The following is a 27,880-nucleotide window of genomic DNA, read 5'->3' on the forward strand; positions in this document are numbered from 1 at the left end:
TATTACATCTTAGAGTGGTAGAATTGGTCAAAAGTGGACACTGATCTATGAGAGCGGTGACCAAAAACCTGGTCAAGAGAGGTAGGTTTTGTTAGAGAGAGCCTTAAAGGAAAGAAAGGTGGAGAGGCAGAGGTAAAGGGAAAGGATTTCCGAATTTAGGGCAGAGATGGTTAAAGCTATGGCTGCCGATGGTGGAGCCTAAAGTTTTTTTAAAAATGTATTTTATTACAAATGTGCATCAAAACAGGCTACAGCAAATAAACACCCCGGGAAACATACTTCCAACAATCAACTATATAGTCTGTACAGATTTTCCCCCTTTTTCACCCCCCCTCCCTCTGCGTTGAACAGCTCCTCAAACACGGTCACAAACATCCCCCACCTTTTCTCAAACCCCCTTAGCTTATACTTTATCTTCTCTAACTGCAGGAAGTCGTGCAGGTCACCCAATCAAGCTGCTACCCTCGGTGGCGATGCCGACCGCCACCCCAGCTAAATTTGCCGCCGTGCAATCAGAGAGGCGAATGCCACGACATCCGCCTTCCTCCTCTCCATGAGCTCCGGCTTCTCTGAAACCCCAAAGATCGCCACCAAAGGGTCTGGGTCCACCTCCTCCTCCACTATCCTGGTTAAGACAGCGAACACTCCCGCCCAGAATCTTCCCAATTTTTCGCAACCCCAAAACGTGGGCGCGTGATTCGCTGGCCCCCGCCCACACCTCTCACACTCATCTGCCACCTCCTGAAAGAACTCACTCATTCTCGCCCGAGTCATATACACCCTGTGCACCACCTTAAACTATCAGGCTCATCCGTGCTCAAGAGGAGGTCCCGTTTATCTACGCAGTGCCGCACTCCATACTCCCCAATTGATCTCCCCTCCCAACTCCGCTTCCAATTTCTCCTTGATCTTTACCATCCGCTCGCCTCCCAGCGCCCCCCCCCCCCCCCACTTGTATATATCCCCAATTCATCCCTCCCCTTCCACATGCGGAAGCAGCAGATGCTCCAGCAGGGTGTATCCCGGCAACCTAGAGAACCCCCTTCAGGCCTTTTGCTCAAAGCCCTAACCTGCAGATATCTGAACTCATTCTCCCTCACTAGCTCTACCCTCTCCCTTAGCTCCTCCAGACTGATCAACCCTTCCTCCAAATACAAATCCCTCACTGACCAGCCCCACTTCTCTCCACCTCCTTTATACACCATCCATCCCTCCTGGCACAAACCCATGATTCTTGCACAGCGGCGTTAGCACCGACATTCCTTCCACACTAAAATGCCTCCTCAACTGATTCCAGATCTTCACTGTGGACTGCACCACTGGGCTCCTTGAATACCTACTCAGAGCCATTGGCAATGCTGCCATCACCATAGCCCTCAAACTAGACCCCTTACAAGATTCCTCCTCCATCCTAACCCACTCCACCCCTTCTCCTTCCCACCACCGCTGCACCTTGTTCACATTCGCCACCCAGTAATAATGAAGCAAGTTCAGCATGCCATTCCTCCCAGCTGCCTCTGCCTTTATAGCAGGGTCCTCCCCACCCTTGGCACCTTCCCCGCCCATACAAAGTCCGAAATGATCATGTCCACTTTCCGAAAAAAGGCCTTTGGTATAAAGATCGGGAGAGTCTGAAAGATAAACAAGAACCTCGGCAGAATATTCATTTTCACCACTTGGACCCTCCCCGCCAATGTTAAGTGCAGTATACCCCACCTCCTAAGATCCTCACTGGCCTCCTCCACCAGCTTCATTAAGTTCCACTTATGGAACCCCGTCGATTCCGTCGCGACCGGAATCCCCAAATGCCTAAAATCCTATCCCTTGTTACCGTAAATGGCATCCTCCCTAAATTAGCCCGCTGTCCCTGCTCATTCACAGGGAATACCTCGCTTTTCCCTACATTCAGTTTGTACCCCGAGAAGCCTCCAAACCTCCTCAGCAGGCCCATAATCCTTCCTGTACTCTCCCACAGCTGACAGCTACATGAGTTTTCGCCAAAAGCTTGTCAAAGTCAGGGGCCAGTAAAAGGCCCTTCTGGTATTCAGTTATAGAGACTAGGCAGCTTGTGGTCAGGGAGCATCTGATCATTTTCACTCGTTAGTTGGCTGTTTTAGTGGGTGGGGACGGACACAAGGAAACACTGAAGCTTTTTGGCCAGTCCTCAAAGAATGAGCTGTCGGTACAGGAAGTGTTCATCAATGCTGATCAGAATATACTTTTACAGCATTTTCTATAGAAGAGCACCAGTTCCTTTCTACAACCCAACACCATTCCCCCCCCCCCCCATCCCCCCCCCCCCCCCAATCCCCATCCCGAGTGCTTATCCAGTGACCTCCTGCATGTATGTTGACACCAGATGAGGGCAGCACTTGGTGAAGCAATGATGTCTCTCCAAGTTGGTTGACTACTTTTTAAAAAATTATTCCAAGCATCTTCAAAGGTACAAAAAACATAAATAAATCACAGTTTGTGCAAGTTTTTCCTGCCTTCCACCCCCCCTCCCCGACAAACAATTCCTCAAACATGGTCATGAACGGTCCCCACCATGTCTCAAAACTCTCTGCTGATCCCCTCAGTTCGAACTTAAGCCGAAGAAAGTTTTCCAGGTCCCCCAGCCAGGCCGCCATTCCCAGTGGCATTATCAACCGCCATTCCAACAACAGTCTTTACCAGGCAACAAGAGAGGCGAAGGCCACAAAGTCAGCCTTCCTCCTCTCCATCAGCTCCGGCATTTCCGATACCCCAAAAATCGCCTCCATCGGATCCGGCCCGATCCCTACCCCCACAATCTTTGATAGCGTCCCAAACATCCTTTCCAGTATCTTCCAACTTCTCACACTCCCAGAACATCTGTGCCTGATTTCTTAGGCCTCGTCCACACTTCTCACACTGATATGCCACCCGCCTGGAAGAACCCATTTAACCTAGCCTGAGTCATAAGCACCCTATGCACCATCTTAAACTGAACCAAACTCATCCTCGCACACGAGGGAGGGTGAATTCACCCTATGCATCGCCTCACTCCTCATCCTATCTCCCCCCCCCCCCCCCCCCACCGCCCCCCCCCCCCCCCCCCGGCTCCTCCTCCCATTTCTCCTTAATCCTCACCACCTGTGCTCTCTCCTGCTCCTCCAGCTCCCCAATCCTACCCTCCCCTTCCACATCTAGGAGCAGCAACCACTCCAATAAGGTATATCCCGGCAGCTTGGGAAACCCTTTCCATTCCTTCCGCACCAAGTCTCTCACTTGCATATACCCAAACTTGTTTCTGTTCGGAATCTCCACCCTCTCCCACAGCTCTTCCAGACTTGCAAACCTCTCCTCCAGATATAGATCCCTCGCCCTCACCTGCCCCACCTCTCTTCACTTCCTTTACATGCCATCCGTCTCCCCCGGCTTAAACCTTGGTTCCCACACAGCGGTATTAGCACCAACATTGCCTCCATCTTAAAGTGTCTCCTCAACTGGTTCCACACCCTAATCGTGGACTGTACCACTGGGCTCACCTTGTACCTCCTCCGTGCCAGCAGAAGCGCTGCCGTCACCACCCCTCAGGCTGGACCCCCTACAGGACTCCTCCCCTATCCTAACTCACTCTAACCCGTTTCCTTCCCACCACCACCTCACCTTCTCCGCATTCGCTGCCCAATAGTAGTGCAACAGATTTCGTAATGCCAACCCCCCCCCCCCTTTCTGCCTCTGTAGCAGGGGCCTCTTCACCCTAGGTACCTTCCCCGCCCAGATAAACTCCAAAATCGCTGCATCCATTTTCCGGCAAAAGGCCTTCGGAATGAAGTTCGGGAGGGTCTGGAATACAAACAGGAATATTGGCAGAAGGCTCATTTTTACCACCTGGACCCTTCCCGCCAGTGTCAAGTGTACTGTATCCCATCTCCTAAAGACCTCCGTACCCTCCTCCACCAACTTTGTCAGGTTCCATTTGTCCATTGTTGTCTACTCCCCCGTCACCTGAACCTCCAAATACCTAAACCTATCCCTGGCTACGTAAATGGCAACACACCAAGATTGGCTCCCCAAGCCGCCGCATTCTCCGGAAACCCCTCACTCTTTCTGACATTCAGCTAATAGCCTGAGAAGGACCCAAACCTCTCCATTTTGTCCATAATTCTCCCATATTCTCCAATGCATCTCGTCTGCATACAGCGACACTCAGTGCTCCCTACTCCTTCTCTCAGTCCCCTGCCACTCTACTGACCCCCTAAGGGCCATCGACAAGGGCTCTATCGCCAACAGAACAGCAGCGGCGACCACGGGCAACCCTGCCTTGTTCCCCTATGCAAACCGAAGCTCCATGAACTCATCTGGTTTGTCGGTACACTCGCCACCGTGGCCAGGTACAGCAGACGGACCTACGCCACATACCTTGGCCCAAACCCAAACCTTCAAACAGGTACCTCCACTCCACCCTTCGCGCCTGTAGAGAACACTACCTCCGGTACCTGTCCCTTCGACAGGGTCATGATCACATTTAATAACTGCCTAATGTTATTGGAAAGTTGCCTGCCATTCGTGAGACCCGTTTGGTCCTCTGTAACCACCCCCGAAACACATCCTTTCATCCTCCCCACCTATAACTTAGCTAACACTTTCACATCTGCGTTTAACAATATGACCCACACTCCAACAAGTCACTCCCACAGGTCTTTCCCCTCCTTCAGGATTAGCATGATCGATTCCTGGGGCAGAGTATCAGGCAGCTCCCCCTTCTCCAGCGCCTCGCTAAACATCCCCAATAAATGTGTTGCCAACTCTGTCACAAACTCCTTATAGAACTCTGCCGGGTAACTGTCTGGCCCCAGGGCCTTCCCCGACTTAGAATCATAGAATTTACAGCGTAAAGGAGGCCATTCGGCCCATCGAGTCTGCACCGGCCCTTTGAATGATCACTCTAACTAAGCCCACACTTCCACCCTGTCCCCATAACCCCTTTTCGGACACTAAGGGCAATTTAGCATGGCCAATCCACCTAACCTGCACATCTTTGGACTGTGGGAGGAAACCAGAGCATTGAGCCTGGCACACGAGGAGGAGTTAACCCTACCCAGGGCATCAGCCCACAGACCTTCCTCAATCTCCTCCCCCAGCTCCTCCTCCCATTTAACCTTCAGCTCCTGTACCAGTGCTTCCCCCTCTTCTTTCATCTCCTGGTGTATTTCCGACACCTTGCCCTCCCCGACCCATACACCCAAGATCACCCCGTCTTGAATTTCCTGTGCCAGGAGCAACGGGAATTCCCTCACCTGTCGCCTCACAAACGCCCTCACCTTCATATACCTAAAATCATTTCCCGGGGGTATCTCAAACTTCTCCTCCAGTGCCCCTAGGCTTGCAAACGTCCCGTCAATGAACAGGTCCCCCATTCTTCTAATCCCCGCCCGATGCCAGCTCTGAAACCCCCCGTCCATCCTCCCCGGGACAAACCGGTGGTTACCCCTGATCGGCGACCACACCGAGGCTCCCATTGCACCCCTGTGCCGTCTCCACTGGCCCCAGATCCTTAGCGTTGCCGCCACCACCGGGCTCATGGTGCCGTCACCAACGCCCCCAGGCTCGTTCCTTTACAGGACGCCATCTCCACCCTCTTCCATGCCGCCCCCTCTCCCTCCATCACCCACTTGCGGATCATCGCCACATTTGCTGCCCAGTAGTAGCTCCCTAGGTTTGGCAGCGCCAACCCTCCTCGGTCCCTACAGCGTTCCAGAAACCCTCTCCTTACCCTCGGGGTCCTATTCGCCCACACAAACCCCATAATGCTCCTACCTACTCTCTTAAAAAAGGCCTTGGTGATCATGATGGGAAGGCACTGAAATCTTTTGAAGTCCTCCTCCATTTGCTCCGCCAACCTCGTCAGATTCAGTTTATGTAGGGTCCCCCAACTCCTGGCTATCTGGATCCCCAGGTATCGAAAGCTTCCCTCCATCCTCCTCAACGGTAGATCCCCTATCCCCCTTTCTTGGTCCCCTGCCTGTACTACAAAAAGCTCACTCTTCCCTACATTGAGCTTATAGCCCGAAAACTCCCCAAACTCCCTTAGAGTCTGCATGACCTCCACCATCCCCTCTATTGGATCCGCCACATACAGCAACAGGTCATCCGCATAAAGCGACACCCGATGCTCTTCTCCCCCTCGGACCACCCCCCGCCATTTCCTAGACTCCTTCGATGACATGGCCAAGGGTTCGATCGCCAATGCAAACAACAGGGGGGACAGGGGGCACCCCTGCCTCATCTCTCGGTACAGCCGAAAGTACTCCGACCTCCGCCGGTTTGTCACTACACTCACCACCGGGGCTCTGTAAAGGAGTTTCACCCAACTGATAAACCCGCCCCGAACCCAAACCTACGCAGCACCTCCCAGAGGTACTCCCACTCTACTCGTTCAAAGGCCTTCTCCGCGTCCATAGCTGCCACTATCTCCGTCTCTCCCTCCTCCGATGGCATCATTATCACGTTTAAGAGCCGCCGCACATTGGTGTTTAATTGCCTGCCCTTTACAAATCCCGTCTGGTCCTTGTGGATCACCCCCGGGACACAGTCCTCGATCCTCGTGGCCAGCAGTTTTGCCAGCAACTTTGCATCCACATTGAGGAGCGAGATCGGTCTGTACGATCCACATTGCAGTGGGTCCTTGTCCCGCTTTAGGATCAAAGAAATTGTCGCTTCTGACATTGTCGGGGGCAGGGTCCCCTCCTCTCTTGCCTCGTTAAAGGTCCTCACTAGTAGCGGGGCCAACAGGTCTACGCACTTCCTGTAGAACTCCACCGGGAACCCGTCCGGTCCCGGGACCTTCCCCGCCTGCATGCTCCCCAAACCCTTGCTCAGCTCCTCCAACCCAATTGGTGCCCCCAAACCAGCCACCTCTTGCTCCTCCACCCTCGGGAATCTCAGTTGGTCGAGGAATCGTCTCATCCCCTCTTCCCCCGCTGGGGTCTGGGATCTGTACAGCTCCTCATAGAAGGCCTTGAATGCCTCCTTTATTTTCGTCGCACTCCGCACCGTGGCTCCCCTTCCATCCTTGACTCCCCCTATTTCCCTCGCTGCCATCCTCTTATGGAGCTGGTGTGCCAGCATCCGACTAGCCTTTTCCCCATACTCGTAGGTCGCCCCCTGCGCCTTCCTCCACTGTGCCTCTGCCTTCCCTGTGGTCAACAGATCAAACTCCGTCTGGAGACGTCGTCTTTCCCCTAGTAATCTCTCCTCAGGGGCCTCTGCGTATCTCCTGTCCACTCTTAAAATATCCCCCACTAACCTCTGCCTTTCCATGCCCTCTGTCTTCTCCCGATGAGCCCTGATGGAGATTAGCTCTCCCCTGATCACCGTCTTCAACGCCTCCCATACCACCCCCACCCGCAGCTCCCCGTTGTCGTTGGCCTCCAAGTACCTTTCGATATACCCCCTCACCTTCCCACACACCACCTCATCTGCCAGCAGTCCCACATCCAGCCGCCACAGTGGGCGTTGGTCCCTCTCCTCTCCCAGCTCCAGTTCCACCCAGTGCGGGGCGTGATCCGAAACGGCTATGGCCGAATACTCCGTCTCCTCCACCCTTGGGATGAGTGCCTTGCCCAGAACAAAGAAATCTATCCGGGAGTAGGCTTTGTGCACGTGGGAGAAAAAAGAAAATTCCCTGGCCTGCGGCCTAGCAAACCTCCATGGGTCCACTCCCCCCATCTGATCCATAAACCCCCTAAGCACCTTGGCCGCCACCGGCCTCTTTCCAGTCCTTGATCTGGAGCGGTCCAGTGCTGGGTCCAACACTGGATTGAAGTCCCCACCCATTATCAGGCCTCCTCCCTCCAGGTCCGGAATGGGCCCCAACATGCGCTTCATGAATCTAGCATCATCCCAGTTCGGGGCGTATACATTTACCAACACCACCCACGTCCCCTGCAACTTACCGCTCACCATCACATATCTCCCTCCATTATCCACTACGATAGTCTTGGCCTCAAATGACACCCGCTTCCCCACCAATATTGCCACCCCTCTATTCTTCGCGTCCAGCCCTGAATGGAATACCTGTCCTACCCATCCCTTTCTTAACCTGACCTGGTCCGCCACCTTCAGATGTGTTTGATGGCAATTCTTGAAGCTGCCATTTGGAGATGGTGGCCAGCACTTCTCATAACAACCGACATATAGTGTAGCACCATTAACTTTGCAAGATGCCTCACGGGAGCTCGATGAGACACTGAACCGGAGCAGGAGACATCAGTGCAATTGGCTAAAAGCTTGGTCAGGGAGACAGCTTTTTAGAAGCACATTAAAGAGAGTTGGAGAGTTGAGGGAGTGATTTCTAGAGCTAGATTGCTGAATGGACAGCCACCATGAGTGAGATGAAGAGGGCAGCGCTGAACATGAACCAGGGCTGAGAGGCCATAGAATTTTCAGAGGACGAGAGGGCTGGAGGGGGTTATGGAGATAGAGAGGGGAGAGGCCATTTGAACAGGCGGAAGAAAATTTAAATATCAGGATGTTGGTGGATCATGAACCAAATATACATCAGGTTTGATATTCCCTGGGTGGAAGTAGATGGTCTTTGAGGTGGAGAGGATGATATCTAGAGTTGTGAACAGGCTTGTTCGGTCCAAGGTGATGGCCAAGGAGGGAGCTGAATCGGTGGCAAGCAAACAAAGTCCTTACAGCTTCAATCTTCCTAATGTTTAATTGGAGGGAATTGTGGCTCACGCATAACTAAGTGTCGGGAAAGCAGGCAGACAAGACAGAGGCAATGGAGGATATGGACTGTCAAATGAGCTTTCACTTGCTGCTTTGCAGACCTTTCTCACACAGTAGTGAAAATACAACAGCCAGGCACAGCCAATGAATTGTGACGCCAACACAGCTGTTGACAGCCGTCATGTATTGTTAGCTTGAGCTGATGCAGAATTCGCAATTCTAGAGGAATCACCTCTGGCTAATGTACCCAAAACCGATGTGTCACAATTGCACCATATCCAGTCAGGAGCAACAACTTCAGCTATGGGCCTTTTTCACTGGTGACTCAGTTAGGTTTCTACAACAACTTATTAGGTTCATGGCCACCTTTACCAGTGCAAAATTCTGGATTTCAAATTGGCGGTAGATGGCAGCAGATTTTGTAGAATCATAAGAGGTCTACAGCATAGAAAATGCCCTTCGGCCTATGGTCTCTGCACCGGTCAAAAACAACTACCTAACTATTCTAATCCCATTTCCCAACACTTGCCCCATAGCCACGTACGCCTTGGCATCGCAAGTGCACATCTAAATACTTCTTAAACGTTACGAGGGTCTCTGCCCTTTCAACAAGGTTGAGTTCTGATGAAAGGTCACAGATCCAACTCGGTTTCTCTCTTCACAGGTTTGCCCGATCTGCTGAGGTTTTGTCATCATTTTCTGTTTTTATTTCAGATGGTCAGATGTGCTGTAGTTAGCATTTGTCCTTTGGTTAAAAAAAAATCCTATTTAGGGGCAATTTAGCGTGGTCAATTCACCTACCCTGAACATCTTTGTGATATGGGGTGAGACCCACGCAGACACAGGGAGAATGTGCAAAATCCACATGGCCTGTGACCCGGGGCAGGGATTGAACCTGGGTCCTCGGTGTTGTGAGGCAGCAGTGCTAACCACTGTGCCGCCCTGAGTTCAGACATTATAACATTGGATCCTTCGGTGTCCAATGGTTCCCCAGACTGGGGCACTCGCTGCACTGGATTCCTTTGGCCGCCTGTTGAAAAGCTGTTTTGTGCAGCAGGTGCCAGCAATGATGTTGCGCTCGCTGAAACTCTCTTTCAATGGTGCCCACCACCACTGCCTGTAACAGGCTGCCATCAGCAAACATGTCAATTCTGTCAAGGGGGTTTAGAAGCACCATCCTCTTTGGCACTGAGAGGAGCCACTGTGACCGGACACAGAAGGATCTAAAATAATAATAATGTCTGAACAGTCCAAAATCCCTTAAGTCTGTTAAAGCTGAAGCTTCGTGTGAGATGCAATTATTCCTCCCAAACATTTTTTTAAAAAAAATTTAGAGTACCCAATTAATTTTTTCCAATTAAGGGGCAATTTAGCGTGTTCAATCCACCTACTTTGCACGTCTTTGTGTTGTGGGGGTGAAACCCACACAAACACGGGGAGAATGTGCAAACTCCACACAGACAGTGACCCAGAGCAGGGATCGAACCTGGGAGCTTGGTGCCGTGAGACTACAGTGCTAACCACTCACTGCGCCGCCATGCGGCCCTTGTTCCTCCCAAACATGCGAGGGTCGCAACATCTCCCTCATGTTCCTGGACAAGATACAAGGAAAAACTTGTTGCCCGATCCTTCTCCCAGGGGCAGCTTTGAAACCTGTTCCTCATTGCTGCCTTTCCGGTCTCCAGTTAATTGATACAAATGGCCACCGGTCCACTCAATCTTCCGTCCTTGTTTTTCCCCCCTAATTTCAAATACACGGTCATAAATTCTGGTACTCCTTGCTGGATCCTCACTGTTGAATTCAAGAGTCAATGCACTCTTACTCCAATTTATTCACCCCCCTCTCCCCCCCATTAAGTGGAACTCCTCACCACTTCATTCCCTTCAGACAACCTTTTAAAACACAGCCTTGCTATCGTCTTCTGTTCTACTCTTCAATCATGATGTCCCGCACTGTGACCTTTTGGGTTGGATTTCCAAAATACAGACAATCTAATTTTCACTTGATGGAAACCAGCAGCATGAAAGGCCATTGCAAATCAGAGTCAGAGGAAAAAATACAATCGAGATGCTCCAAATAAAAGGCTCCACCTAACTCAAAATCCAACTAGGAGAGCTTTACAGTATACGTGCTTTTTTCCAATCAATGTTCTGTGAAACAGTAACAAATGAAGGGAAATATAATTGATAAATGGTGTGCCCAGTATTCCAAATCCTATGTGAAATGCAGTAATGTGACAATTGATCATCAAGGTGAAGACCCATTTTCAAGAGCACTCACGCATTTCAAGCTTTCCCTCGAAGGCCTGGTTTCCTTGTGCAGCACTCATCTCTAAGGAAGAAAAATGTCCCAGTTCGGTTCCCAGCCCATTCTGCGCCAGCGATCTCAGCCAAACTGCCAGCTGTGGTGTCGCATCTGGTCTGGGCCTCATATGGAAGGGGATGGGAATGGTGGTGGTGGTGGGCGTGGGGGGGGTTGCTCCGGTTTCCTCCCACAGTCCAAAGATGTGCAGGTGGATTGGCCATGCTAAATTGTTCCTTAGTGTCCAGGGATGTACAGGTTAGGTGGGGTTAAGGGTGTAGGGCGTGGGAAAGGGCCTAGGTAGGGTGTTCTTTGGAGGGTTGGTGCAGGCTCGAAGGGCAAAATGGCCTGCTTCAGTACTGTAGAGATTCTATGATTCTATTCTATAATCAGTGGCAGAACTGCATGATTGAGACAAGAGGTAATGTGACAAAACCTCCAGGATGCACCCAGCTGGAGTTGGGAACAATGTTCCCTCAAAATGTTCTTTGTTGTTTCCAGTCTGTTTGATGCCCTGCCTGGTACATTCCAGAGAATTGTGTGGCTGCGCAGCCTGTAGGCAACCCGAGGTAGCATAATGTAGCTGCTCATAAATAACTGTTCTCCAGGGACTCCATTCTCACCTACTCAGCATCCCAGAGAATCATTTGCAATGGTTTCTCTTCCTGCTCCTGCAACATCATCTCTGATGTCCCCAAGGATTGATCCTTGGCCCCTCCTTCTATTTCTCATCTACTTGCTGCTCTTTCGTGACATCATCTGAAAGCAGAGCATTTGTTTTCACATGCACGAGGACGGCACCCAGCCCTATCTCATCACCCCCACTCTCTGGTCTTCTAAACTGTTGCAAAATTAGCAGACTGCTTATCCGATATCCTTCAATTAAATATTGGGAAGACTGAAGACATTGTTTTTGGTCCCGCCTCCAAAATGTGTTCTCAAGCTGCCAATTCCATCTAGCATGCCTGGGATTAAGTCAGTCTGTTCACAACCTCAGTGTCACATTTGATCTCCAGGCGAGTATCCAACCCCATATTCCTGCCCTCACTAACTTCGCCTGTTTCCAGTTCCGTAACCGCCCGTCTGCTGCTGAAATCCTCATTCCTGAATTTGTTGTCCACGGACTCAACTCTTGGGCAGGCCTCTGACATTCTATCTTCTGTAAACTTAAAAGTCATCCAAGACTCTCCCGCCCATGGCTTAAATTAATGGCAAATCCCATTCCCCTATCGCCCCTGTGCTCGCTGACCTACACGGGCTCCTTGTCAAGCAACAAATTCATCTTTAAATGCTCATCCTGGTTTTCAAACTCCTCCAGGTCTTCACCGCTCCCTCTCTCCTCCAGCCCGTCTGAGATATCTGCACATTCCTCATTCTGGCCCCTTGTGCCAATTTTAATTGCTTCATCATTGGTGACTACGTCTTCCGTTGCCTAGGTCCCAAGATGAGAAACATCCTCCTTACACTTATCCACCTCTCCAAATCACCCCTTTGTAAGACTCTCCATAAAACTTTTTAAAAGAAAATTTAAAGTACCCAATTCTTTTTTCCAACTAAGGAGCAATTTAGCCTCACCAATTCACCTACCCTGGGTTGTGGGGGTGAGACCCATGCAGACACGGGGAAAACATGCAAACTCCACACGGACTATGACCCTGGGTCGGGATCGAACCCGGGTCCTCAGCGCCATGAGGCAGCAGTGCTACCCACTGTGCTATCGACCACTGTGCTATTGTGCCACCCCGACTCTCCACAAAACCTATCGCCTTAACCAAGCCTTTGGTCACCTATCCCAACATCATCGTATGTGGCTCGGGGGTCATACTTTTGTTCTATCATGCTCCTGTGAAGCACAATGGAGTGTTATATTACCTTAAAAGCACCATATAAACATAAGTTGTTGCCGTCACGGGTCCGCAACCTCCGTAGAGGAGGGGTGGAAATTGGAATGAGGATGGGGGAAGGGGGAGGTGAGGCGAAATTAAACACGCACAAAGGTTTTATCTTTTGATGGGAACAGACAGGAATTTACGAGCTTGGGGCTGAGGTACCCAGTCAGAGAACATTTAACATCACTGTCAATTAATGTGCAGGCTACACAGAGCTATCAGCAAAATGTAATGATATCAATCCAAGGTAACTATTACCGCGAGGTCAAATGCAGCCTCCTGAAGAACACAAGCATACACTTTTGCAGGGTAAATATAGAAAAAAAAATTAATTTCATTAACTGCTTTTCTAAGTGTGATGCCTCGATATTATCAGCACTCTAGGTCAGCATTTGGGTAAATCATAGAGAATTAATAGGGCTGCAATAGTTGAACTGTGTGAAGATTTAATACATTACAATCCCATAAGTGACATGTAGAACATACAATGGGCAACAGACAGACAGTTATGAGCGTGTCACTCTTACAGGGGATGGTGGATGTTAAACTGGCGATTTATGAATGCTTGTGGAACCTTGAAATTGAACAGCAACCTTGGCTCACGCTTTCCCCTCTCCACTCTCAGTCACTACATTGTGTATCTGACAAGGGATTTTTCTCTTCAGCCTCCCATTCTGGCAGGAGTAATGCTATTCATTTTTCATCTCCAGAAGTTAGGGGTCCGGATGCCAATCTCAATGCGTCCCTAACATTGCCAGTTTCACTGATATGAACGGGGACAGAAGCTAGTGATGGTTGGGAGCAGGGTGGGGAGAGGGCGCCGGGGTAACGGGCAGAGGGCGCCGGGGGTAACGGGGGAGAGGGTGCCGGGGGTAACGGGGGAGAGGGTGCCGGGGATAACGGGGGAGAGGGTGCCGGGGATAACAGGGAGGGGGCACGGGGGTAACAGGGAGGGGGCACGGGGGTAACAGGGAGGGGGCACGGGGGTAACAGGGAGAGGGCACGGGGGTAACAGGGAGAGGGCACGGGGGTAACAGGGAGAGGGCACGGGGGTAACAGGGAGAGGGCACGGGGGTAACAGGGAGGGTGCACGGGGGTAACAGGGAGGGCGCACGGGGGTAACAGGGAGAGGGCACGGGGGTAACAGGGAGAGGGCACGGGGGTAACAGGGAGAGGGCACGGGGGTAACAGGGAGAGGGCACGGGGGTAACAGGGAGAGGGCACCTGGGGGTAACAGGGAGAGGGCACGGGGGTAACAGGGAGAGGGCACGGGGGTAACAGGGAGAGGGCACGGGGGTAACAGGGAGGGCGCACGGGGGTAACAGGGAGGGCGCACGGGGGTAACAGGGAGAGGGCACGGGGGTAACAGGGAGAGGGCACGGGGGTAACAGGGAGAGGGCACGGGGGTAACAGGGAGAGGGCACGGGGGTAACAGGGAGAGGGCACCTGGGGGTAACAGGGAGAGGGCACGGGGGTAACAGGGAGAGGGCACGGGGGTAACAGGGAGAGGGCACGGGGGTAACAGGGAGAGGGCACGGGGGTAACAGGGAGAGGGCATGGGGTAACAGGGAGAGGGCACGGGGGTAACAGGGAGAGGGCACGGGGGTAACAGGGAGAGGGCACGGGGGTAACAGGGAGAGGGCACGGGGGTAACAGGGAGAGGGCACGGGGGTAACAGGGAGAGGGCACGGGGGTAACAGGGAGAGGGCACGGGGTAACAGGGAGAGGGCACGGGGGTAACAGGGAGAGGGCACGGGGGTAACAGGGAGAGGGCACGGGGGTAACAGGGAGAGGGCACGGGGGTAACAGGGAGAGGGCGTGGTGTAATGAGGAAACGTCGCAAGGCAATGGGGAAAGGTTGCTGAGGCAACAAGGTGGCAAAATGCAAGTGTCAATGGGGCAGTAAGTGTGATAGGTCACCCGGGCAGAGAGAGCTTGGGACATTGATAAGTGGTGTGGGCATAAATAAATGGGGAGAGAGCACGTGGGTATGTAGGAGAGGGGGGGGGGGCAGTGGTTGAGAGTGCAGGTGTGCTCAGGGGTTGATAGGTTGGGGAAAAAACAGTTAGAGTGCATGGAGGTGGAAAGGGGTAGAGAGAGTGGGGCAAGGGGCAGGGAGTGGAGGGCAAGGGGTGGAGAGAGTGTGGGGGAAGGGGTACAGAGAGGGTGTGGGAGGCAAGTGATAAAGAGAGAGTGGGGGGCAAAGGACAGAGAGAGAGTGAGGTGCAAGGAACAGAGACAGGGGGGGGACGACAAGGGACAGAGAGTGGGCAAGGGGTAGAGAGAGAGTGGGGGAGGGCAAGGGACAGAGAGAGGGCAAGGGGCAGAGAGAGAGTGGGGGAGGGCAAGGGGCAGATAGAGGGCAAGGGGCAGAGAGAGAGTGGGGGAGGGCAAGGGACAGAGAGAGGGCAAGGGGCAGAGAGTGGGGGAGGGCAAGGGACAGAGAGAGAGTGGGGGAGGGCAAGGGACAGAGAGTGGGCAAGGGGTAGAGAGAGAGTGGGGAGTCAAGAGGTAGAGAGAGTGGGGGGCAAGGGGAGAGCACAGTGGGGAGGGGGCAATGGGAGTAGGGAAATGCCAAAATGGATGGGACCTGGTTGGTGTGGATCAGAGTCTCATTGATCAGCTGGGACCCACGTCTCAGGCGGGTGAAGGTGTCTAACCAGCGATAGGGACTGATCCGCCCTCAGTGACCTTCATTACTAACCATGCGATTGTCCAGAAGTTTTACAGAGAGAGAGGGAATAAAACAATCCCACACATGAAAAAGTGCTAGCTGGGCCGTACTCACAGTCTCAGGTTTGCCCTTCGCCTCCTCCGTGCCCAGTATCTTTGCCCTGCAGCCCAGGTCGGTGCTGTCCACTTTAATGAGCCGGTGTTTGGGGGAAACATACTTGATGTCGGGGGAGGCTGGCTTCTGGTGCTGGGAGGAGGAAAGTCCGAGCGGATGCTCACCCTCTGAAGCCCTGGCTCTGCCCTCACTCTCCTCGTAAGGATCCTCGAAGTCGAGGTTCCTCTGGGCTCGGTAAGCTTTCAGGATCTCACTCTCGCTGTAGTCGCGTTTGGGGGGCTGGGGAGGCACCCGGCGGCTGCCGAAACTCAAATAATCCTTGAGCCACTTGGCCATTCCTGGCGGCAGGAGATTCGCCCTGAAACTAACAGGGAGAAATGGAATTGTGTGAATTTCACAAGAAACTGACCCGCGGAGATCCGGCAAACGCCCCGGGGGGGATGGGGGGGATACATTAAATACATGATCCACGGTGTCAGTGTCATTCAATGGCTCAATTAAAAAAAAAATCTAGACCAATTCCCCCCAAAACAGTGACTGGTTTAACTTTCAATTTGACATTTTCTTTGGGCAAAAGTTTCAACAATAAGGCGCCCAAAAAAGATTGCAACGACTGATTTAACAGAATAATTCGTTGTGCGTGTGCCTGGTGTGTTTTAAAAGAAGCCAAAAAAAAACAATTTGTCAGTGTGCCCAGGCAGAGATCGCTGCCAGGTCTGAGAGTTGGTTTACCTGTTTTGTTAGAAATGTGAGGGTTTTCATCAACCCTCGTCAGCTCTTCCCCCCCTCTCACTCTCTCTCGCTGCTTCTGTGCTCTCAGTGATGTTGAGGAGCTGGAATGCACGGTTTAGGAGCTGGGATCAGATCGGGCTGCAGTTTGAAGTGACTGACTGACTGAGAGAGAGAGACAGGCTCCAGGGAGCTGCAGTAGGATCCGGAGGGCTGGTTTTAGGAGCTGAGCTGAGTCTCTCTCTCTCTCTCTCCCCCTCTCCCTCTCTTGTAGCTCCAAGGTGTGAAACATCCAGAGGCGACCCAGAGCCCCCACATTTGCTTTCTCTTTTCATTAAAGGGGAAAGGACGACTAGCTCTCCTGGCCAGACGGTTCTCTATTGGCCGACACTAAAGCCACACACAAAAAACCCACCCTCAGCAAAATAGTAAACTTCAGGCCATAGAAGTGGAACAAAAGCTGAGAACACCTTCCCTCCCACAGCAGCTTCCATTCCCTAACGTGGGCAAACACTATCGGCTTTATATATCTAATTGCTGCGGTGAAAACAAAATTTGAAAAAAAAAAAGTTCAGTAAATCAATCCGAAGTATTTAACTCTCTCGCCACACTCTGACCTGCAGGATTTTTTTTTTGTTGCAGTATTTTCTGTTTTCAGATTTCCAGCACCCGCGATATTTGTAATAAATACTCATTATCAGATTAATTAACAGGTTGGATATGTGTGGAGGAACGTTCTGTGCTGTTCAGCAGGCAGGACGCCCATTCAAAGAGCTTGCGCACCAAGTGGGTGCCTGTCGAATTGGTCTTAAAGCAAAACCTTTTCCGACCGGGGTGTTTAAAATAGTCAACACTCCCCTCCCCCGAACCCACCGCCAGCCGGTTCACCGATTGTTCCTCCCATCGCCGTGTCAATGGGATCTTCCTGTGCACAGAACAGCTGCTGCGCTGATCCACAGGGCAGGGGCGAGGACTGACGCTTTGAGATATTTCCAACAGCTGCTATAGGAACGCAAACTTGTGAACGGTTTGGTAAGGAATGAAAGATTTAAAACAGCCTTTCCGAATTCTTAAATCCCCCCCCCCCCCCGAAGATGCCATTTGAACGAAGGGCATGATCTACCCATACACAATTCTGGTGGCGGTGTCCCAAAGCCATCTGGATGGGGGGCTACCACCCTATATAACTTCCACCTTCCCATCTTTCCTCCTTTCCCTCATTCCATTCAAACCCACCTCTTTCACCAAGTATGTGGCCACATGTCCTAGTGTGGGCAGCATGGTAGCACCGTGATTAGCATTGTTGCTTCACAGCACTAGGGTCCCGGGTTCGATTCCTGGCTTGGGTGGTTGTGTTCACAGGGAGAACAGGGGTGTTCAAAGGTGTCTGCGTGGGTTTCCTCCGGGCGCTCCGGTTTCTTCCCGAAAGACGTGCTGTTAGGTGAATTGGACATTCTGACTTCTCCCTCAGTGTACCTGAACAGGGGTCGGAATGTGGCGACTAGGGGCTTTTCACAGTAACCTCATTGCAGTGTTAATACATGCCTACTTGTGACAATCAAAATTATTATTAGTACCTCCTTGAGGTTGGTCATAGAGTCACAGATATTTAACAGAATGGATAAGAGACCCTTCAGCCCATCGTGTTTGTGTTGGCCATCGAGCACCTATCTATTCTAATCCCACTTTCCAGCACTTGCCCCGTGGCCTTGTATGCTGTGGCGTTTCAAGTAATCATCTAAATCCTATTAAATGTTGTGAGGGTTGCTGCCTCTAGCACCCTTTCAGGCAGTGAGTTCCAGACTCCCACCACCCTCTGGGCGAAAAGGGTTTTCCTCGCATCCCCTCTAAATCTCCTGCTGTTTAAATCTGTGCCCCCCCAACCCCGTTATTGATCCCCCCACTGAGGGGAAAAGCTCTTTCCTATCCATACCATCTATGCCCCTCAAAATGTTGTTTGCTAACATTCCCGTGAAGTGCCTTGGGATATTTGACTATGTTAAAGGTGCTATATAAATGTAAGTTGCTGTGGCCATCAAAGGCAACTTTGTAACTTGATAAGGCAAAAGGTTTGGGGTAGGGGTGCACTGCTGCAACTTTAACAGTATTCATAGAATCTTACAGCACAGAAGGAGGCAATTTCGTCCATCGTGACTATGGTTGCTCTTTGAAAGAAGAATCCATTTCGTCCCACACCCCTCTTTCCCCAAAGCCATACCAAGCCTTTCCACTTCAAGTATTGTATTCAATTTCCCTTTGAAAATATTTGTTCCAACAAGGGCTTCCACTGCCCTTTCAGGCCCTCCAGACATTGGGTAGCATGGTAGCACAGTGATTAGCACTATTGCTTCACAGTGTCGGGGACCTGGGTTCATTCCCCGGCTTGGGTCACTATCTGTGTGGAGTCTGCACGTTCTCCCTGTGTCTCGGTGGGTTTCCTCCGGGTGCTCCGGTTTCCTCCCACAAGTCCTGAAAGACGTGCTTGTTAGGTGAAGTGGACATTCTAAATTCTCCCTCAGTGTACCCGAACAGGCACCAGAGTGTGGCGACTAGGGGATTTTCACAGCAACTTCATTGCAGTGTTAATGTAAGCCTACTTGTGACAGTAATAAAGATTATTATATAGGTGTTAAGAACCCTGTGGAAAAATTGTCTTCTCATCTCCCCTTTGGCTCTTTTGCCAATAACCTTTAAAATGTCTTCTCTGGTTACTGGAAACAGTTTCTCCCCATTTATACAATCAAAACTCCACATTAGTGCAAAAGGTCAATAAGAAAAATGCCTTATTCAGTGAAATTGTGATTTAGGTCTTGAAGGGCTCCCTGGTTGGAGTCAGAAACCACTCAATCGTCACAATTGGATTACAGGAATTAATTGTAGCTCTCTCTCTTCAGCCTTCATAGTGTCCTCACCTTGACTTAACTGGAAACAATGGCTTTGTGAGCACCTAAAAAAATGACCACCCCCTGTCCGCATTCAGGTTCAGGACCTCCTGTCAACTATACCTAGGATCAGTCCTCCATGTCTGTAACCCAATCACCCACATCTCCTCAGTCAGACACCAGGAATTGCTCGAACGCACAAAATGTAGAGGGTGAGTCAGGGGCTGACTTGAGTTTATATAGTACCTCACCAACCTCAGCACGGTCTCAAAAGCATTTCCCAAACGGTTTGTCCCTGCGAAGAGCAATGATTATGGAGGCAAATGCAGCAGCCATTTTGAGGACAGTGCAATGAAACCAGGAGCAATGAGGTGAATGACCAGTGGATTTGGTCCCTTATCCTGGGCAGTGTTACCTGTGGGAGGAATGATGACCAGGAGACTGAGGAAAATCACATTCATCTTCACAGAGCCTCAGTTTAATCAGAACAGAGCCTCTGTTTTAATGTCTCATATGAAGGACCAAAGTGTCTCTCTGGAGACAGGACAATATTTTAGTATGTGTGCCTAATGCTAGAAGCTTCCTCACTTGGCAGTATGCCTTTTAAAAAGATTGTTCACAAGATGTGGGCGTCGCTGGCTAGACCAACATTTATTGCCCGCCCCTAATTGCCCTTGAAATGGTCATGGTGAGCTGCCTTCTTGAACCACTGCAATCTATGAGGTGTAGGTACTCCCATGGCGCTGTTAGGGAGGGAGTTCCAGCATTTTGAATTAGGCACAAGAATGCAGGAATATATCTTTTTTATTTTTCCAATTAAGGGGCAATTTAGCGTGGCCAATCCACCTACCCTGCACATAGAACATAGAACATAGAACAATACAGCGCAGTACAGGCCCTTCGGCCCACGATGTTGCACCGAAACAAAAGCCATCTAACCTACACTATGCCATTATCATCCATATGTTTATCCAATAAACTTTTAAATGCCCTCAATGTTGGCGAGGTTGTGGGGGTGAGATCTTTTGGGTTGTGGGGGTGAGACCTACACAGGCATGGCGAGAATGTGCAAACTCCACACGGACAGTGACCCGGGGCCGGGACAGTGAAGGAACGGCGATATAGTTCCAAGTTAGGATGCTGAGTGATTTGGAGGGGAACTTCCAGGTTGTGGTGTCTCCATGTATCTGCTGTCCTTGTTGTTCAAAATGGTAGTAGTCGTGAATTTGCAAAATGCTGCCTAAGGAAACTTGGCAAATTCCTGCAGTGCATCTTGTAGATGGTACACACGGCTGCTACTGAACGTCAGTGGTGGAGTGAGTGAATGTTTGTGGAAGGGGTAGCAATCAAGCAGGCAGCTTTGTCCTGGATGGTGTCGAGCTTCTTGAGTGTTGTTGGAGCTGCACTCATCCAGGCAAGGGGAGAGTATCCCATCACACTCCTGGCTCAGTGAACAGGCTTTGGGGAGTCAGGAGGTGAGTTACTCACTGCAGAATTCCTAGCCTTTGACCCGCTCTATCATTTCGTTTCTCTGATCCTCAGCTCAGTGTGATGCACACGGCACCAACGGCTCATTATTTTAAAATCCTAAATTCTGCTAAAGTCCTCGAAAATTGACAGCAGTACCACTCCCTAGCTCTCTGTGACTCCGCCATGTCTGGTCTGGCAATGTCACCTTCCACATCAATGCTTTTCCTCCTAGTTACAGACGAAAGGTCAACGACCTGAAAGATTAACTCTGTTTCCCTCTGCTCTGACGCTGCCAGAGCCTGCTGCATGTTTCCAGCTTTCCTTCTTCTGTTTTTAATTTTGGATATTTAGCTTCCCCTTGTTCCAAACGAGGTCGGGAATTTGAGGGGGGGGAAAATGCTTGGTTGGTTTGAAGGATATTCAATGTGAAGCAGGGCAAGAAGAAGCATTCAGGGACCTTTGATGTTCTACACAGAGAGAGATTTCCTCATTTAAAGAGGAGAAGTGTCACCTTGGGAAGGAGGGAGGAGATGACTGCGAGACTCATTTGTGTGAAGGCAGCTGCTGCTCTCTGATGGCTTGGTTGCATTCAAATGCAGTTGTGGGTGGAAAGCTCAATGTTTCACATGGACTAGCCAGAGTGGAACTGAAACCCACAGTCTTTACTGAATTAGCTGCAAGCAGGAAGGGGTGGGAGATGGCATTTTATATCCCCCCCCCCCCCCCCCCCCCCCGCCGCCAGTAGGCCTGACAGTATCTGTGGAAAGGTAAAGTTAATGTTTCAGTCATTCATCAGAACTCAGTGGGATAAAATATTCCTGCGTTCAGGGCGGCACGGTGGTGCAATGGTTAGCACCGTTTCCTCACGGCGCCGAGGACCTGGGTTCGATCCCGGCCCCGGGTCACTGTCCGTGTGAAGTTTGCACATTCTCTCCCTGTTTGTCTGGGTCTCACCCCCACAACCCAAAGATGTGCAGGGTAGGTGGATTGGCCACGCTAAATTTCCCCTTAATTGGGAAAAAAAAATATTCCTGCATTCTTGTTCCTGTTCCCTACGCTGTATGTCTTTCTGGAAACTATGTGACAATGAGGTGGGCAGGAACAGAGTGGATCGGGCCCAACTGCGATACCATAAAATCCCTGCAGGGCAGAAGGAGGACATTTGGCCCATCGTGTCTGCACCGATCCTCTGAAAGAACACCCGACTCAGGCCCACTTGCATGCCTTATCCACACAACCCTACCTAACTTTGGACACTAATGGACAATTTAGCATAGCCAATCCACCTAACCTGCGCCTCTTAGGATTCTGGGAGGAAACCGGAGCATCCGGAGGAAACCCACGCAGACACGGGGAGAAAATGCAAACTCCGCACAGACAGTGACCCAAGGCCGGAAATAAATCCAGGTCCCCGGCACTGTGAGGCAGCAGTGCTAACCACTGTGCTGCTCATGCCTGCAATTCCAGCCCTCCCCCCCCCCCCCCCCCCCCCCCGGCCCCCTTTGCACAAATCACCAACTGGCAATCACTGTGCTAACACATGGAGAATGGGGTGGGCTGTAGCGAGCCTGGAGCCAGATCCTATAGTATGAGGGCAGCAGTTTCGAGAGAACGACGAAGCAACACAGCAGAGGAGAAGACAGGCCAGCCACATTCTCCCAGCAATAGGGGGAGAAAAAACTTCAAAACCCCCCCAGCTCTGCTCCCTTTGTCGGATGCCCCTGGTTCCTTCACGCCCATAAGCTCCTTTAATGAGAGCAGCTGCAGTGGAGCACGAGTACAACGCCTGCCTCCTATATCCTGCAGAAACATTGTGTAAAATTATCAACACATCATCTGGAACCAAAACCGAATCAGTTGCCTGGAGGCCTTGATGTGCAAGTCTGGAGCCAATGAGACATGAATTGCTGAGTTTCTCAAGGAGACAGCACCACCTGCTGCTCCATTTCAGTATTTACACCAAGGCATGAATTATTGAGCAAGTCAAACTCAGAAGCAGGGAGTTTTTTCAGCCCCTCAAACCCTGCTCCCCCATTAAATAAGGTCGCAGCTGAGGTATAGCTAAACTCCATCTGCCGCCTTGGTCCATGATTCTTCACGTCCTTGTCTGACCAAAAAAAATGATATAAAAACAAAATACTGCAGATTGCTGGAAATTTGAAATAAAAACAAAAAAATGCTGGAGAAGCCTCAGCAGATCTAGCAGCATCTGTGGAGAGAGAAATTGAGTTAAGGGGCTGGATTCTCCACTCCCCGACGCCAAAATCGTGTTCGGCGATGGGACAGAGAATCCGTTTTGGCGCATAAAATCGGGTGTGGCGGCGGTTTCTTAATTCTCCGACCCCTGAAAAGCGGCGTACTCCTGCCCGAGTGTCCACCGCCTCAGGCCATCGCGATGCTCCATTGCCGACCGGCCGAATTCCCAACGGTGTGGGTTACGTGTGCTCACACTGTCCGGGATCCTCGCCTGACGGCTGCGGACTCAGTCCGGGGCTGCCACAGTTGGGGGAGGGCCGATCGGAGCGCGGGGGGGGGGGGGCTTCATTCGGGGCTGGGGGCAATGTGGGCGGGCGATCTGGGACGTGCGAGCAGCCGATCGGGGGCACTACTTTGGTGGTTCAGGTCCACGGGCTGAACCCGTCATGGAGCACAGCGCGGCCGCTGCAGGCCGCCACCGTGCGCATTTGCGGCCTCTAAACGGAAGTGCTGGGGGCCGTATCGGCAGCTAGAGCTGCGAGCTCTACGACAGCTGCCTGCTAGCCACCAGCAAAATGGGGAATTGGTGGCCTTTCGACGCCAGGTTTCCTGGCGTAAAAGACCACTATTTTCACACCAGCTTGTGGACTTAGTCTCCAAAATGGAGAATCCAGACCCAGGTTTCAAGTCTGTATGACTCTTCTTCAGCACTAAGGAGAGGGAGAAATGTGATGACTTTAATACTGTTAGAGAGGTGATGGAGCAGGTGGAGCAAAATGGAGATTTGCAGAGATGTTGTGGGCACCCATCCTTGCAATCTCAGTTGGCACATCTTCAGCTGACCAAGCTTCAGTTTTCATATGCAACATGCTGGATTTTCAGTTTCTGGTCAATGGTAAGCCCCAGGGTGTTGATAGTGAGGGATTTGATGATGGTGATGCCATTGAATGTCAAGGGGCAATGATTAGACGCTTAACTGCCCTCTAAAAAGGCCCAGCAAACCACCTAATTGTATTCAAGAAGACAGCTCACCACCAACTTCTCAAGGGAAGTTAGGAATTAGGCACTAAATGATGGACTTGCCACCAACATCCATGGGCCATGATTGGATTTAAAAAATGCAAAAAGGGAGCTGAATCTCAAAGTTCAAACAAAGGCAACTAAAAACAAATCTAGGAAAATATTTCACAAAATATTATCGGAAACACTGACGGTGGCGCAGTGGTTAGCACTGCTGCCTCATGGCACCGAGGTCCCAGGTTCGATCACGGCCCTGGGTCCCTATCTGTGTGGAATTCGCACATTCTCACCGTGTCTGCGTGGGTCTCACCCCACAACCCAAAGATGTGCAGGGTAAGTGGATTGGCCACGCTAAATTGCCCCTTAATTGGAAAAACAAATAATTGGATACTCTAAATTTATTTAAAAAAACACTGACCAAGGAATGCACAATTCCAAAACCACTTGAGGTTTAAAAGGGAGATACTTCTCTGCGAAGAACGGGTATGAACAAGGATGGAATAAATGAAGAGATTGTCATTGGGGACGACTCAATGGGACGAATAGCCAACCGCTTGGTCCTATTTCCCAATTAAGATTCAGAGAGAAATGAGCCTTGGCTTTCTAAGATTCTGGAAAAGTACATTTCCAATTGGCTGCAGGATTTTGCGATGGCAGATTCTGTGGTGGAATTATTGGTGCGAGGAGAGTGGAATGTTTGGGACAGAGCTGATGGTAAATTTGCTCCTAATTCTTGTAGTTGAGCAGAATCTCACGCCATCTGTAGTGTGCTTGCCGCCCCCCTGGCTGTGGTCAGTTGAGGCAGCCCAGAGGAATGAAGTCTTCTTCCAGTGACCTCCACCTGGTAGTGTTTGAGCACGGATCATGTTTGGCTGTGATGCCCCCTCTTTGGGCAAACACTCTGCTGGCATTCACAGCTCTCATAAGTAATGGCAAATTGCAGGAGGTATTGGAGAGTGACTAGCCTGCATTGTAATATGCGCTGAGATAACCTGGGACACGGGAGTCAGAAATACATCATACTCCACCTGCCTCCCAAGATACACCAAAGCTGTTGACTCTACATAGCATAATGAAACAGACCATTCAGCCCAACCATGCTGGCATTTATGTTCCAGAAGCAAATGTTAAAAAAAATTTAGAGTACCCAATTATTTTTTCCAATTAAGGGGCAATTTAGCGTGGCCAATCCACCTATCCTGCACATCTTTGGGTTGTGGGGGTGAAACCCACGCAGACACGGGGAGAACGTGCAAACTTCACACAGACAGTGACGCAAGGCCGGGATTCAAACCCGGGTCCTCAGCGCCGTAGGCAGAAATGCTAACCACTGTGCCACCATGCTGCCCTCCATAAGCAAATGTAACACCACTATTAAAGAAAGGACAGAAACAGAAAGCTATAGGCCAATTAGTCTAACATAATTGTTAGGGAAATTGTCATTGGGAAAATGCTGGAATCCATTTTGAAGGAGTTAGTAGACGGACAATTAGAAAATCATTATCAGGCAGAGTCAACATGGCTTTGTGAAAGGGAAATAGTGTTCAACAAATCTATTAGAGTTCCTTGAGGATGTAAAATGTAGGGTGGATAAAGGGGAACCAGTAGATGCAGTATATTTGGATTTCCAAAAGGCATTTGCTAAGGTGCTATGTAAAAGGGTACTTCACAGTGTTGGGGATGTTATATTTGCCTAGAGAGAGGATTGGCTAACTAACAGGAAACAGAGAGACAGGATAAATGGATAATTTTCAGAATGACAAACTGTAACTCGTCGAGTGCTGCGAACTCAATCTATAATTAAAGAATTGGATGAAGGAACCGACTACTGTAGCCAAATCTGTTGATGATACAAAGATAGGTAGGAAAGCAAGTTGTGAGGAGGATACAAAGAGTCTGCGAAGGGATATAGATGGGTTAAGTTAGTACCAGTGGGCAAAAACTTGGCAGAGGGAGTATAGTGTGGGAAAGTTTGAGTTTGTCCACTTTAGCAGGAAAAATAGAAAAACAGGACATTATTTTAAAAGACAGAGGGATCTGGGTGTGCTGGTACATGAATATCATAATGGTTAGTATGCAGGTATGGCAAATAATTAGAAGGCAAATGTTGGCCTTTATTGCAAGGAGGATGGAGTGTAAAATCAGGGAAGTCTTACTACAATTTTTCAGGGCATTGCTGCGACTGCACCGAGAGCACCGTGTACAGCACCGTGTACAGCAGCCGTGTACAGCAGCCGTGTACAATCTTTTTGCATGGGGGAGGGGGAGGGGGTCACATTTCCATTTTTCTCAGTCAAGGGGCCATTGTGCAGATTTTGGAAAGATACATGAATTTCAGGAAAAAAAAAGGTGAGATGTTAGGGAGCACTTCCACACACAAAGGGTGGTAAAGAATCAAACACTTGGAACCATTTTCATAGGTGACTCAAGACAGTGAACAATGGCCAACTGTCAATCTCAATCAAAACTGACCATATCTTCAACCAAGCTCTGCACACATGCACCTTTTCATGAGTCATCTTCTTCTTCAGCGATTACTCGCTAGTGAGTATGATTGTCTCATAGTGGGTATGATGGCTGATGAGCCCAATCCTCGAGCTGCGTCATCGACCGCACATTTGGCAGGTTTACCTGAAGGTGGGACCGGTCCTTGGACTCTAGGTCACCTGTATTCTTTTATCAGGCTCCTTTTCTGGGCCTCCCCTTGCCGTCGGATGTCCTGAGGAATTGTGTCCCATCCGTCAGGATGTTCCTCTCAGTAGGTGTCTTCTGGGTCAGATATTGACGTCCACATTGCATTTCATTAAGTAAGCCTTTAGAGTGTCTTTGAAGTAGTTCCGTTGTCCTCCTCTTGTTTGGGAGCCTCCCTTGAGCTGGGCGACGAAAATTTACTTTGGCAGTCGGACTTAGTAGCAATCACTAGACTGTGATCAGGAGCAACAACTGAGCCTGATCTCTCGCCTCCCCTCACTGGTCAATTGGAGGCCACGTAATTCCCAAGTGGAGATTAGCTAATTCAAACAAAAAACAGAAAATGCTGGAAAAACTCAGCAGGTCTGGCAACATCTGTGGAGGGAGAAAATAAAGTTAACGTTTCCAGTCCATACGACTTCTTCAGAGCGAACTCAAGACAGACTGGGAGAGGGCCATTCCTGATCATCAAGGGTCCACTAATCTTTGGATAAGCTCACTGAGTCAGTGTGGGGAGTGGGGGAAGGGGAGTGTGCACGGGGATGTTGGGGGGGGGAGAGCAACGGGGATCCAGGTCTCCTGCGTTTCAAGATGGGCAGAAAGATGAAGACTTGTGAAAAGAAATGTAACACCCAGCTTTGCCTCTGTGACTCGACTGATTGCGGCCACAGCGAGCGGGGTGATTTATAATATTGCCAGCTCCAGTTACACTCCACGGCCCTGTTAGAAATTGGGTTGTCAGCCTGAAGATTGAAAGAGTAAATCACTTAAATCTGTAATAGAAGACAACATGGAATTTTGTTGACATTTTTCCATTCCATTTTCTCAATTTGGTTCCACTCTCCCTTTGGGTAATCTCATAATCATTCAGTTAATATGATTTTCAAAAGAAAAATGTTGATTCAATGTGCGTCGCGAGCGTGTGACAGCCTGAAATTATAATGATTTGTAATTTAATTTTAAAAAAGTCACTGAATTCAAAACATGGTTGTGCAAAATAATCTGCTGTCTCCTCGCCGAAGAAACAAGATATATGCGTGTTCAGTTCGGTTGGAGGAGCAAAGATTGCACAAGGGAATAGATATCTATGTCAAGTGAGATAAGGATGTCGTGTTGGGTCCTTCAATATTTTTGTCACAATTTATAATATTGCAAGAAAAGCACCATTTAAACATTGTGATTTCAGCTTCCCAGCTCTGTATTTTCTTTA

At 50.3% G+C, this 27,880-nt stretch overlaps 1 protein-coding gene and 1 long non-coding RNA gene across 5 annotated transcripts in view; one reads left to right on the top strand and one right to left on the bottom strand.

Moving 5' to 3' along the window:
* The window catches only part of shdb (Src homology 2 domain containing transforming protein D, b), a 348,493-nt gene extending 331,592 nt beyond the window's left edge, over positions 1–16,901 (bottom strand). For 2 of the 4 annotated variants that reach the window (XM_072482747.1, XM_072482745.1), the window contains exons 1-2: positions 16,415–16,901; positions 15,683–16,046 (exon numbers count right to left, since the gene is read on the bottom strand). In XM_072482747.1, coding sequence (XP_072338848.1) covers positions 15,683–16,018 — 336 coding nt within the window. In that variant the 5' untranslated portion in view covers positions 16,019–16,046; positions 16,415–16,901. The remainder of the gene's footprint in view (positions 1–15,682; positions 16,047–16,414) is intronic. The other 2 variants (XM_072482744.1, XM_072482746.1) reach the window with 2 other exon arrangements.
* LOC140395210 (uncharacterized) overlaps positions 15,791–27,880 on the top strand; it is a 34,616-nt gene continuing 22,526 nt past the window's right edge. The window contains exon 1 of the long non-coding RNA XR_011936128.1: positions 15,791–15,916. This is a non-coding gene — a long non-coding RNA (uncharacterized lncRNA). The remainder of the gene's footprint in view (positions 15,917–27,880) is intronic.

This window comes from Scyliorhinus torazame, chromosome 18, assembly GCF_047496885.1.
Source record: "Scyliorhinus torazame isolate Kashiwa2021f chromosome 18, sScyTor2.1, whole genome shotgun sequence".
In the NCBI taxonomy this organism is placed as follows: Eukaryota; Metazoa; Chordata; class Chondrichthyes; order Carcharhiniformes; family Scyliorhinidae; genus Scyliorhinus; species Scyliorhinus torazame.